The sequence below is a fragment of the Polypterus senegalus genome, chromosome 9, assembly GCF_016835505.1.
Source record: "Polypterus senegalus isolate Bchr_013 chromosome 9, ASM1683550v1, whole genome shotgun sequence".
Lineage (NCBI taxonomy): Eukaryota > Metazoa > Chordata > Cladistia > Polypteriformes > Polypteridae > Polypterus > Polypterus senegalus.
The window spans coordinates 45,936,702-45,950,782 of record NC_053162.1 but is presented as its reverse complement, the minus strand read 5'-3'; the positions used below and the strand labels follow the sequence as shown (position 1 = coordinate 45,950,782).

At 38.0% G+C, this 14,081-nt stretch overlaps 1 protein-coding gene across 2 annotated transcripts in view; it reads left to right on the top strand.

Annotated features, from left to right (window-relative positions):
- Nucleotides 1–14,081, top strand: part of calb2a (calbindin 2a) — a 104,604-nt gene that overhangs the window by 53,484 nt on the left and 37,039 nt on the right. For both annotated transcript variants that reach the window (XM_039763065.1, XM_039763064.1), the window contains exon 2: nt 8,015–8,091. In XM_039763065.1, the coding sequence (XP_039618999.1) occupies nt 8,015–8,091 (77 nt within the window). The remainder of the gene's footprint in view (nt 1–8,014; nt 8,092–14,081) is intronic.

Here is a 14,081-nt window from a genome sequence, read left to right as displayed (position 1 = left end):
AGCTAAAAGTCAGTTGTGCTTATGCAGATGTGACCTTGCAGACTTCCTCCTAGGATCGCCTGACTACTCAGCCTGCAGCTCATTTGGTCACATTGTTAGCTCTTAACAGTCTTTCCATAAACTTACCATTTGTTCCTGGGCAATTTAATATTTTTGTTTGTATGAGATTCTTCCTTCCAACCAGACAGTCCTGTAATTGCATTTCTCATTAAGGTGTTACGTAACCTTAGCATTACTTTTTTTTTTTACTCCTATGAAGTCGCCCTAGATAAAAAAAAAAACAGCTTCATATTTTTAATTGCTTCTTTTTCCTCCCTATTTCCAAAACTTCTAATGTATGTCTTGTTAGGTCTTCTTTAACGAGTCCAGTCAGGAGCAAATAAACTAATAAGCAGGGTATTTTTAAAAGCTTCTAAAGTTTTAATCATTTGCACAGTGAAACACAACTTGAAGTTGATGATAGTGGACACTTGTCTCTTCCTCGATGGAATCTTGTGCTGCCTCACAATGAAGGCTCCCCGCTGGGAAGCAACCAGCAGCATTAAAATCAGTTTATGAAATACACATATGCTTTTTACAGCCCCTTATTGCATTGATATTAAGAACACGGCAGACCTCTGAGAGACGGGGAACACATCATTTTAAAACAGCTGCACCAGTCTTCCCAGCTGACAGTTTCCTTTTATGTCTTCACACAAAATTCAATGTGAAAGGCATCAGGCACAGCCAGTAGTGTCCAATTAGTGAGGAAAATGGGTCTGCTTACACACACCACCCAGTGATGGGCCCTGAAGAGGGCAAAATTGGAAGTTGCTGCTGCTTGACAAAAGCTTGAGGTAAAAATCGAGCACAGCCCAGATGGACTGGCTTCACCCATAGACATTGGCTCTCCCCGTGTGCAGCTGCTCATCACTAGAAAGAAATGGTGCCAAAGTCTCATCAAACGAAGTTCTCATTTGGAGGCAAGTGGATATGCTAATTTGAGCATCAGTCACAAGTGAGGATCTGTAAAAGGACGCAGTGAAACCATAGCCCATAATGAGCTGCTTTGTATTTGTCAGCTTGACTTAAAGATGCTAGGCAAATAACCTTTTTTACTGTTCATTTGAGGTAATATTTCAAAAGACTACATCGTTGTCTTGCCTTTTTTTTATTCAAAGACGTGCAACTAAAATTCATCTGCTTCATGGATCAATGCTGTTAGACATGACCCACTGAGCGGTTGTTCATTAGTAAACCAGTTTCTCCTAGTTCAAGTTCAAGAAAGCTGGTGTTAACCTCTAAGTTTTGCTATCCTTATTTCCCATTTTTTATATTTCTGTAAGTTCTCGGTTTATTTTTGTACTTCTCAAGCAATTTTTATCGTCGTATTGGTGACACCACTCAGAATCATTTGGTCATCTGTTTTTCTTGTGGGCACTCTTGTCTTGTGATTGTTTCTCCCAGTTTGGACCATGTTGTTTATAAAATTAACATCCATTGCCTGTCATGTGATCAGATGTTGTAAACATGAGAAGTTTCAAGTTTGTGTTTTCTCTTTCTAAGGTGCCAGCAGAACAAGTATACCCTCCGTATGTTGGTGTCATTCTAAAAACAAAATGCAGGCAAGTGAGGCAAAGTGGTTAAGGCTTTGGACTGCAAGCCCTGGGGTTAGGGATTCAGATCCCACTACTGACACTGTGTGACCTTGAACAAGTCACTTCACCTGCCTGTGCTCCATTTGGAAAAAATAAAAGAAATGTAACCAATTGTGTGTCAAATATAAAAAAAAACTGCATTGGATTAAGGCATCAACTAAATAAGCAAATGCATTTTAAAAATGATTTGGCATTCAGTGTTAGTTTTGATGAAGAATGTACAGTTATTGATGAGAACTTTGGCTGACTTCTTGATTTGGTTTCTCTTTTTGGTTTTGGCACTCACGTTTCTTCATTTTCCTGACTATTTTCCTATCCTTGACACTGTCTCTGGTCTATCCTGAAATTTGGATTTATGTAAGCATTAGAGGAAGCCAAACGTCACTTCTAATAAGACTTTAGTGCTTGGATCTTTTGCATGTTTTTTTTCTCGTACCTTTGAGCTTCTGATTTGTCTTCTTATTTTTCACTATCTCCCCATCAGACTGCCTTTCACAAGCTCACTGAGATTGTAACAGCTGGAGTCTGTCCCAGCAGAAACTAGTCCTGGATAGGCTAACTAGTAACATTCCCTTCCACATAAATGTATAGCAAGTGGGTTTGTGTGTAAGTGTGCCCAGTGATGGACTAGTGCCCCATTTGGACTTCTTCCCTGACCTTCATACTGTGACATTAAAACAAGGCTTAAGTAAATTATCTTCTTCAGATTTGCTCTGTTGTTGCCAAGATGGTCTCCCCAAAATGACTGATCTTAAGGATGACTTGTACCCGAGTTCTAACGGTGTACCCAGAAGCACCCAGGTGCTAGGGGTTCAAACTACATTTCTGAAAGAAGCAAAGCCTGTTGTGTTCCTTTGTACAAATGGGGAATATGTGAAAAAATTGATGGCAATAGGTTCAATAATGTGACTTTCACTACCAGGGAAACAGAAGCAGTTGTACTCAGCACTGTCTGGGCTAGGGATACTGACTAATCCTACAGTCCTACCCTGTACAAATGAGGAATCTTGACTACATTTTTTTTGGCAGAGATCAGTTTAACGGTGTAGACGAGCACACAAACAAACATATATTCAACTTTATATATTAGATTGACATAGTGGGGTTGGACCACTTCTACTTATTAATACTAATGCAGTGACATTTATCCTCCTAAGACATCCATCTGTGGCAGCCAACCACTGATTTCATGGATCTCACTGTCTAAAGTTGTATAACATGGATAGCTTCCTATTTATGATCAACATGTCTCTTTTGCATTAACATCAGCTTTCAATTATATGATCATAATCCGTTAGTCCATGAATAATGAATTATATTCTTTGTAATAATAAGTAAATGCTATTTTCCATGGAGGGTTGTACAGTGGTTTCTTCAGTTGCCTCAGAGATCCTCAGACCTAGGGCCTCATGTATAAATGGTGCGTACGCACAAAAATGGTGCGTACTCCCGTTTCCACGCTCAAATCGCAATGTATAAAACCTAAAGCCATGCACATTTTCACGCTAGCTTGAACCCTGGCGTATGCAAGTTCTCCACTCAGTTTTGCAAACTCGTGGCACCCAGCATCAAAGCAGTGCTACTGTGGTTTTTCCTTTCTTTTTTTAGATCCACATCATTGAGGCGGCTTTATAAATACACTGTAACTGACCGTATATTGTTTATTAGTTTAATGCATCTGATTGTAATTAACCTGTAACAATATAATGGTCCACAGAATGGTCAAACTATTCTAAATACCATAGCTGCTTTAGCGTTGTTACTCTTACTGCACCTTCTTCATCTTTTTCCATATTACTCTCACTGCACCACTCGGAGTATTTACATCACTGTATTTGAGTGGGGAATCACAGCTCTACAGCACCTAATTGGAAGGAGAATTATCGATATACAGCATAAAGCACATGCTGCCTCAGTCATGCTGTCTATTGAACTGCTTTCATACGGCAAACGCTTTATAGCCTTTCCTTGCGGTTCAGAAACAGTTTCATCCCAGGAACTATAAACACACTCAATCAGTCCATCAAGTACTCCTTGTAGAACGGTTTGTACTTATTAGTACAATCACCTCACTATAAACTTGCGATACAGTTATAATATTGCGCAACCTGAGCCATTTTATAAATGAAAATATCATTCTTAAGATGAAATGCAGCAAAATATGTTTATTATATTATACAAATAAAATTTTAACTTCATTTAAATAATATATATTGTTAATAATTTAAACATGTGAGGACACAATGCTGCAGCGCTAGCTAGGAGCTTGCACTCCGTTCACATATTGTTCCTGCCTTGCGCTGTATTCTTGCTGTGGCTAGCGCGACACTGGAAAGATAGATGGATAGAATAATTAAACATGTACTATACTATGAAGATATTTCAATGTTCCTTAAAAGTTTTGAAGAATCGGCGTTCTAAGCTTACAGATGGCTTAACATCTATTACAGAGCCGATTGTGTAGCGATTTGCTATTTGGAGAAAGAAAAGTAAGGACAGGAATTGGGGGTTAGTACGTTCGAAAGAGACAGTACTGCTACAATAAATTATTTCATCTGTGGAAGTAAAAAAAGACTTCCCTGAGGAAGACAGGACACGTTTAATCAATTAGATTTTTATTCAGTCACAGATGAGTACGTGGATTCTACATTGCAAGGCAGAAGAGCAAAATTACATTTTTTTCCATTGGTTTTATAATTTTTTCTTCCTCCCCCTTCCCCTTATTTCTTTAAAGATAAACATAATATTGTTTACTTAAGCATTTTATTTAAGTATGCCAATGGGCCATCTGTTCTTATTTTTTCACTGATCAGATAGACCCTAAAGAAGGAAAGGTCAGCTCTCTTGTGTCAAATAGACGCATTCCTAAGAAACTGGAAATTGTCTTTGGCCAGCTTACTGGACCCTATCTTATGACAGACACCTGTATGAATACCCTGCCATTATAGCAAAACGGCTTTGTCAGCTATTAACCCCAAGTAGCTTGCAAGCAGTTCATTTTTCTTTCACACATCGAAGGTCACGCACGAAGCAGCAAGCATGTTGCATGAGGCATGAACAATCACTGCGCCACCGTGTTCCCGTGCTTCATAACATGGTTTAACTCCTATCATCATGAAAATCATATCAAGTATACATCTGAGCATTTTAATTATTCAGAGAGCTGGAATATCATGAATGTAATGGATTATGTGTCCTGTTGGAGGAAGAGAAAGCCAGTTTAAGAAGCACGTAGTGATTCACACACATAGAGCACATAGAAGATCAAATACAAAACAAAGCATTTAACGTGCTACTTTAGTTATAATGGGATTTGGGAAACTAAATTAATGGATTTTAAGATGAAGTTTATGATGTTCTACTTTAATGACAAAATAAACTATGCGATTAAAGTGGAAATTTCGAGATTAAAGTTGACATTTCGTGCTTTTTTCCCAATGTGTGCCTATTTTTTTTTTGTCTGTACCCTAATAAGCTCAGATGGTGGGCTACAACTCGCCTTTTCACAGCGACTTTGATATGTGACTTCTTTTTTATTTTGGCACTGTGTGACTTTGTGTACTTAAGCTTTCAAGTTTCTCCAACACGCCATGTCACTCGATCAACTTCCATTTGTTAATTATACCACTGTTTAAATCAACAAATAGTACATTTTTCCTTTGCCTCCACTTGGTATTCGCTGAAATTCATATATTTTACCCTGTGCTTTTGCTGTTGCCTTTTCACAGAAGGCTGAGCTTAAGGGCTATTTATACATATTCAAAGAGGCGTAATTCTGGGAGGAGATGGGGCGAGACAGAAGACTTTTCACGCTGACCGGGATTTATGTAGCGGAAGAGCGTGGAAGTTGGAGTACGCACAGATTCCTGCATCTGAAATTTTCTGTGCGTAAGCACATTTCGGCTTTTGTGCTTACGTCATGTTATAGTGCGAATTCTACGCACGATGTTATGCATGAGGCCCCTGGTGTCTTCCCCACTGAGATTGATGAGCTACACCAATGCATGAAACACTCAGTGATAATAAATGGGTTCCATTAGTGCTCCAGGGCTGGCTAAACACCAAAACCTTAGCCTGGTAATATGGAATATAGAAAAAATAAGCTGCAAAATATGCTATAAAAGCCACATCAACTGGTACTTTTGAATAGCATCAAAAATAACCAAATTGCTTTCATGACACAAACATACATACATGACCGTAAAAAAAACCCAAATCTTCTAGCTGTGGCCTGAACCAAAAAATAAACCTGAAGACTCAAAATAGGCCCTGCCCGGAAACTTAAAAGCAGCTTTGGGGCCTGCCAAAAACACTAAGGCCTATAAATCAGACTCCTGACCTACAGAATGAAACTGGCATTCCTTAGAATGTTAAAGTTTATTTACAGAAAACATCCAAAAAGACAGAATACAATTAATTATATTTAAAAAGTATCTAGAGACATTATACAAAAATATAAGCTCCTACTATGTTTTAGCCAAGGTCTCTCTCCTAATATGGGTTTAAATATTCTGTTTATTTCTTTTTTGTTCTTTGATTCTTTTATTTATAAGTTTGTTACTTATGATAATTATTTACATTATTCTGTGTTTTTAAAATTAGTTTGGTGTATTATTTAATTTCTGTGTGTTAATATGTGTCTGTGCTTTTCTGTGATTTTCCATGTCTTTTGTGGGTGGTTCTCCAAGAGGCAGGGGACACCTGTCCTTATTTCTCAAGGGACTACCCTCAACCATATAAAGCCTGAGGAAACACACAGTTCATTGTGACTATTACTGTGTTTATTCTTGATTTTTTGGATTTGTTTTGGCCTCTTGTGCTCCTCCAAGACTTTTTGTGCTACAGAATATTTTGATAAATATTTTTTTTATTTAATAAAGATTCTTCTTTTGCCCTTTTGTGGTGTATAAAAGTGTCCCCCACTGCACTGCAATTTTTGGGACATTGTAAATGAGAAGTTGTTCATGACACCTTGTGGGAGGAACCCCAGAACTAAAAGAAACCAAAGATATGAGAAACTTTAATTAAAAAAAAACAGCAACAACAAAATTGTACATACAAAAACTCTTCAGAGAATCACAAAGGAGAGCTGAACAATATGAGAAGGAGCTAGTGCTTCCACAATAGATTGAGGCATCTCAGGTCTTTATATGGGCTACAGACAGCCACAGCTGCAGCATTGGGAGTCCCCACCCCCTTGGGTTCAACTTATAAAGACCAAGGAAAACAATAAATAAGGTTGACTTGATGAAAAGAGAAAAAGAAAATTATCAAATGAATGAAAAAAAAATGGAATAACACTTAACAAAAATCAGTCATCAAAATATTTAGAATAAAAAAATGTAGCAACATAAACCACAAAAACAGCAAGATAAAAAACAGAGAGCAAAGACTGGATCGCTGGTTAAGCCATGACATCTTTATGGGCAACACAACAATATCTATTTTATCATGCAGGTTAAGGTAACACTATAATGTGAACGAATGTGTTACAGCACCAGACTGTCACAGATCAGAGCCACAGCTCTCTTAGGCTGAGAACATGGAAGGCAGGATCATGCCATTCAGTACTGTATCCTAAGATAAAAGGAAACACCCTAACAATTACCTGCTCTGAATTTGTATTTAAGCATATTGTACTAAGCACCAAGACAGAAGGACTGAGGCACACACTGGGTAAAAGATCATCCCAATAACAGATCTATTTCTTAAATAATCATAAACAGTAATACTCATACTGTAAGAGCATAACATTGTTTGTTTTACTTGCCAGTTGTAAAATGCCATTGAAAACACTTCTTAAACAAGAAATGCTAACTTCACATTGCTCCCCTGCATAGTATCTGCTATCATTGAGACCAACCTGCATGGGAGTCTAACGTGTAGTATGTGTTTTCTATGATAGTCTTCCTTCTTTGTCGAATCCTTCAAAGGATGTACCTCTGTTAAACATTTGGCCTCACCGAGCCTGCAAAAACAACTGTCTTTTTGTCTTGCCTGTGGATTGCTGTCTGTTGGCTACTTCAATATATTCTCACAAACCCAATATTCAGCACATATTTAAAAATTTAGTTACAGGGGCATGCATCACAATTTTGATTTTTATAGATTTCTCTGGGTTCAAATGGTAAATTAGTGGATGCCAGATCCTCCAGGATCCCCCCCATATTACATAATGTAGTCAACAGCTTATTTTGCACTTTGAGTCTCTACTCAGTGAAGTGCACTATGTATAAATTAATTGATCTGAATAGTTGACTGATACTTAACCAGTTGTGTAACTTCTCGGAATTTTTAAGCATCATTAACACCTTTCTATAAACATTCAGAAAGTGTTTAGAAGGCGTTCATCCTCATAATTTATTTATTTCTTTTAGGTAATGGTTATATTGAAGGAAAGGAATTGGAGAACTTCTTCAGAGAGCTGGAAAAGGCACGGAGAGGGGCAGGAGTGGTGAGTCGCATTTAATGATGCATCCTAATTCTTAATACTGCTGAGTGACTTACACACTTTGCTTCAAAATAGATCTAATTTGTATTTGGATACACACAGGCTGTGAGGGGAGACACTGGTTAATGGGTCTGCCTCATCACTAGAGGAATTTGCCTTCAATTCATGGTACATTCACTTGTATTGCACAGTTTAAAAGTCTTTCCCTTGTCCAGGTGCCTTCTTCATAAAAGCTCCACTTTCCTTCTACATCCAAAAAACATATGTCTTAAATTAATTATGGATTATATAAATAAGTGTGTTCTGCAGTGCATTAGTATCCCATGCTGGGTAGGTTTCCTAATATCTGCATGATGCTGATGGCCCCACAACTCAAACACATTCATTTTTATAAACTCATTTTTAAACACAGGACACTGAAGCTGTCAAATGACTAGTATGGGTTAAAGATAAAAATAAGACCAGTATCTTGTTTGGAAATTTCTTCTCCAGTGGTTAGCATATTTTGCATTGTTAAGTAAACTATTTGTTTATTGGGTGCCTGATTTGCATTGGAAATTGCCATATTCTTTAGGATGGCATGGGGACAATCAACAGGTGTTAAAATACTGTCTGTGTTCTTTATCTTGATTTGTTGGAACAACCTGCCAAGGAAAGTTAACTCAGAGCATTGAGTGGCCTGTTTAATCAGCTATGACAGTGTGCCGGCAGCAGCCTTGACATACACTCACAAACTGAGGCCAAGCAGCTGATTAAAAGGAAAGTTGTTTTTCCATGTTAGCATGTGCACTTATCATTGACATGTCATGCACAGGGATTAGTTAGCACATAAAGAAAGCAGAAATGAAAACCAAACAACATTTCTATGAGCAGCAATATAGGTGAGCTGAAGTGATAAAAGAGAAGAGCGATCAACAAAGACTTGGCACCACCTAGATGGCTGGATGGAATAATATGTAACATTATTGAACTGTGGTTTTATACCTGATTGTGCCATTTCGGTGGAGTTTTCTCTCCACTAGAGACTGAGTCGTCTTCCAACTTTTCAAAGACATGGCACCTTTATACAGTCAATTGGACACTCTAAACTGGCCATTGTGAGTGAGTGTGTGTAGGTGTGTGCATGGTTATGCAAGGTTGGCTGTAGTTGTACTTTTTAATGGACCTTGTATATTCATTACAGCTCAAGATGTAAGTATATTTCTGTATTGATTCCTGCCACAAATAAAGCAGAAAAAGTGGAAGATAACCTCAAGAAAATACCAAAAGGCCCAACCAACCTTAATTCAGGTCCAAACCCTGGGAATAGACCTCACCCCAGGCAGTCTAACCCAAACTCCAAAGGCAGGCTTTCCAGCCTATACGGGCCCAAAAATGGAGGTTAAGCTTTTAAATAACAGAAGTTTCAAAAAGTCCAAAGAAATGGACAAAAGGCAAAAGAGTGAAAACCAATGATTCAAACAAAACAAAGCAGGTTCATGACATTGTTGAGATGTTTTCAAAAGGATCAAACAAATATAACAAGAAAAATGAAGGTAATAACAAAGGTTTAATTTAAAAGGCAACAAATCCAATAAACACCATCCAGAAACATCAACTTTAAGTGAATGCATGGGTCAAAAGCAAAATAATCCAAAAGTAGATGCACAAAATTTAAATACAAGAATCAAAATCACAATCAGAATGACGAAGCTGATAAAACATCCTCAGCTTCTGCTTAAATGTTGCTGGGAGAAAACACCCGCTGCCTCTTTAGGCTCCATGTCCAAGCAGCCGTGCAGAGAGCAAGGGCACTAAGTACATAGTTGACATAAAACATAATAAAATTAATAAACTTCATTTCAATAAAAATTATAATACTATGTGAATACAAAGACAAAACATAACCATGAACTGAATTAATAACATAAAATGAAAAATTATATCCATCCATTATCCAACCCAGTATATCCTAGGTACAGGGTCACGGGGGTCTGCTGGAGCCAATCCCAGGGCGCAAGGCAGGAAACAAACCCTGGACGGGGCGCCAGCCCACCACAGGGTGCACACACCCTAGGGACAATTTAGAATCGCCAGTGCACCTAACCTGCATGTCTTTGAACTGTGGGAGGAAACCCACGCAGACACGGGGAGAACATGCAAACTCTGGACCCTGGAAGCAAACCCAGGTCTCTGAACTGCGAGGCAACAGCACTACCACTGTTCCACCGTGCTGCCCGAAAAATGATATTTAAATAATGAAAAAAAAAGATAAAACTAATAATATATTTTATATAGTTCCTTTCCCATGCTCCCATGCAAAGAACAATAGGGTATATGTAACATTGGTTGCAAATATTTTCTGCATAGAACAATGAAACAGATAAATACAGAATAATATAAAGCATTAAACAGAATAAAATACAATAAACCAGAGTGAAATACTAAATTCAATACTAAAAGAAAAGCCCGAACAAATAACATCATTAGTGATTTAACACACATATACAAATTATCCTGAGCATCTGTACAGAAAGTTAAATTGAAAGAGGGTGCAGAAAGTCAGGTTAAGTAAAAAGCCTTCCTGAACAGAAGAGTTTTAAGATGTATTTTTAAAGAATGAACTAAGTCAGCTGATCTAATTAATTTTTGGGAAATCATTCCAAAGTCTGTACACTATACAGCTGAAGGCCCTGTCCCCCTCACAGTGCAGGTTAGTGTGGGGCACAACAAGATTGACAGAATCAGAACACCTTAGTAGGTGAACAGGAGCGTAGTGATGGAGAAGGTCACTGTTGTAGTCCGGTGCAACGCCATTTAAAGCTTTGTAGGTTATTAGTAGAATTTTAAATTCAATCCTGTAAGACACTGGGAGCCAGTGGAAGCAAAGCAGGATGAGTGTTATGTGCTCACTGTTGTTGGTTCGTGTAGGAGGACTCTTGCAGCAGAGTTTTGAATCAACTGAAGCTATGATATAAGATTAGAAGCAGCACCTCCCAATACAGAGTTACATAAATCGATATGAGATGTGATGAAAGCATGGACAAGTTTCTCAGCATTTGAAAAGGAGAAGAATGAGAGAACACCGTATATGTTACAGAGGTGAAAGTAAGAATGCTTCTTAATAAGGTTTATGCTGGTGGAATAAGAAAAGGAGGAATCAAAAATGACAATAAGATTCCATGCATCAGAAGAAGGTCTTATGAGATCACCATCAAGAATGACTAAGAAGAAGCTTATTTTCTTAAGTTGCAGTTTAGTGCCAATTTGCAGGAGTTCAGTTTTGTTATAATGTAATTTTAAAGAGTTCTGCTCCATCCAGGTTTTAATTTCCCTGAAGAGTTGAGCGTCATCTGCATAAAAACAATAACCCAGTCCAAAGTTAAGAATAATATGGCCAAGTGGAGGCATACAAAAGCACAGAAGAGCAGAGGGCCAAGGACAGAGCCCTGAGGATCCCCTTGTGTGACTGGTGCTGAGCTGGATCTGCTGTTACCAAGACTATCAAACTCTTGCCTATCAGTGAGATAGGACTTAAACCACTGGGAAGGCAGTGCCAGAGATGCCCAGAAACTTCTCCATTCTGTACAGTAGAATGTCAGGTCTAACAGTGTCCAATGCTGCCCTAAAATCTAAAAGAATTAGTATGCTGGTTTGTCCAGAGTCTGCTGCCATAAGCAGATCATTGGCTACCAGAAGCAAAGTATTTTCACAGATGTGCCATGCTCTGAAACCACACTGAAAGGGTTCTGTCAATTTATTAGAAGTTGGGAGACTAGATTAATTAAATTACAAATAAACCTGAGCCAGGACATCAACTCGGGATGCACCACAACATTTTCCTCTCTCAGAAAACTCATTAAATGCCCAAGTATACCAAGAAAGAATTCAGATTGTCATCCTTGGGTGTCCTTGCTGCATACATGAGGGAATGGGGATTAGCTGATATAAAGCACACATCCATTTGTTTAGGATCCCAATTAATCCTTTTTCAGTTCTCATTTCCCAGTCCTTGGGTATCATCTGCAAGCTCACCATATAATAAAAGCACACACTCACAGTCTGTAGAAGTATTGAGTTGAAGGGGACTGCAAAAGTTTGTCTCTGAAATACATCTTCTGAATCCTTTATATTTTGTATCCATTATTTAATGTGCTTTAGTTTGAGTTTAAGTGTACCTTATTAAGGTAAATATCATCAGACTTAAAGTGATACATTTCAAGTATTGTAAGTGCCAGGTTTAGACTTATATTTTAGTTAGGGTTTCTCCCCTGGCTTGGGTTTGAATTCTTGTCTTATGTCCTTTTTGTTAACTTTTGAGTAATTTATTTATGTTAATGTAACTTTTGTAATTATTTGCATTATTCCTTGTTTTTGTCTTTAAGCCTTTGTTATATGCATTGTGTTTTATGGGTGGCTCCCCAAGAGGCAGGACCACCTGTCCATCACCGCTTGGGTCTTATTTTAGGAAGGTTGACAGGACAGTAGTGAGACCAGCTATGTTATATGGGTTGGAGACGGTGGCACTGACCAGAAAGCAGGAAACAAACCTGGAGGTAGCAGAGTTAAAGATGCTAAGATTTGCACTGGGTGTGACAAGGATGGATAGGATTAGAAATGAGTACATTAGAGGGTCATCTTAAGTTGGACAGTTGGGAGACAAAGTCAAAGAGGCGAGCTTGCGTTGGTTTGGACATGTGCAGAGGAGAGATGCTGAGTATATTGGGAAAAGGATGTTAAGGATAGAGCTGCCAGGCAGGAGGAAGGCCTAACAGAAGGTTTATGGATGTAGTGAGAGAGGACATGCAGGTTATGGGTGTAACAGAATAAGATGTAGAGGACAGGAAGTTATGGATGATCTGCTGTGGCAACCCCTAATGGCAGCAGCTGAAAGAAGAAGAAGAAGAAGAAAGGCAAGTGTTTCTCACAATTCCTGGCAGTTCACTCAAATGAAATAAGGAGTCAGTGAATTTACTTGTTTTCACTTTTTTTTTTTTTTGCTGTTCTTGTGCTTTTGTAATATCGCTGGACTTTTTCACCTTCTGCCCTGTTTCTTGACCATTCTCTGAATTACTGCATTTGGACTTTATTTACCTTGGACTGACTTATTGTTTTGGGCAACTCCGATTGCCTTTGGTGCTCCACACAGCATTTTTAAAGAATACATTTTTTTTAATAAATGATGTTTTCCCCTTTATCTTAACAGGGGTTCATGGTAAATCTCCCTCTAGTGGGCATTTTCGAGCATTTTTGGGACTCTCTTGTGTTTTGAGACTCACACTTCATATCAGCTATGTAAAGCTTGGAGGCCCCTCATTAAAAAGTTACACCAGAAGATCTCACAAAAGTGAGCACCAAAACAGGACCACAAAAAAATTTTAAATCAGATATATGCCTTTTAATTATTGAATAGCAAAGTATTTAAAGTGAGAAATAAAATTTATTTTCAAATGAATGCATTTACTGATTATATATTTAAAACTACAGTTTGTATAAAAAGCCATATAAAATTTTAAATGCTGAATAAACAAATTCTGAAATTCTATGAGGCCCCAAGATGTATCTTATTTACCTTACGTCTGAATCCACCACTGGGTATCATCTTGAGCTTTCTCCTGTCATGATTTGACTTTTTGTTCTTTCTTTTTTATATGTTTTCCTTGACTTTAAAATAATTGAAACTTTACTTTGGGGGTATAAGAAGTCAATGAATTCTGTGGTTACATGTGTTTGTCAATTTGATGCATCTTTAAAATCGTTATATTGAAATCATGTTTTCTGTGACTCAATTTTGAGACAGTCGCTTTGACGGTTGGTTGTCATTGTTAGGCAGAAAGTCTAGAAGTGTACAACGCTTGGTGTTGTTACTGGGCAAGTATAAAAGGTCAGCGTTGGGCACATCTTGGTTTGTCCAAGTTTTTTATGGATTCATTTTAATCCCTGGTTACTAAATCTTGTTTGTCATTTTGCTGACATCTTTTGGCTCAGTTTTCATGCATATCCTCATTTTCAAC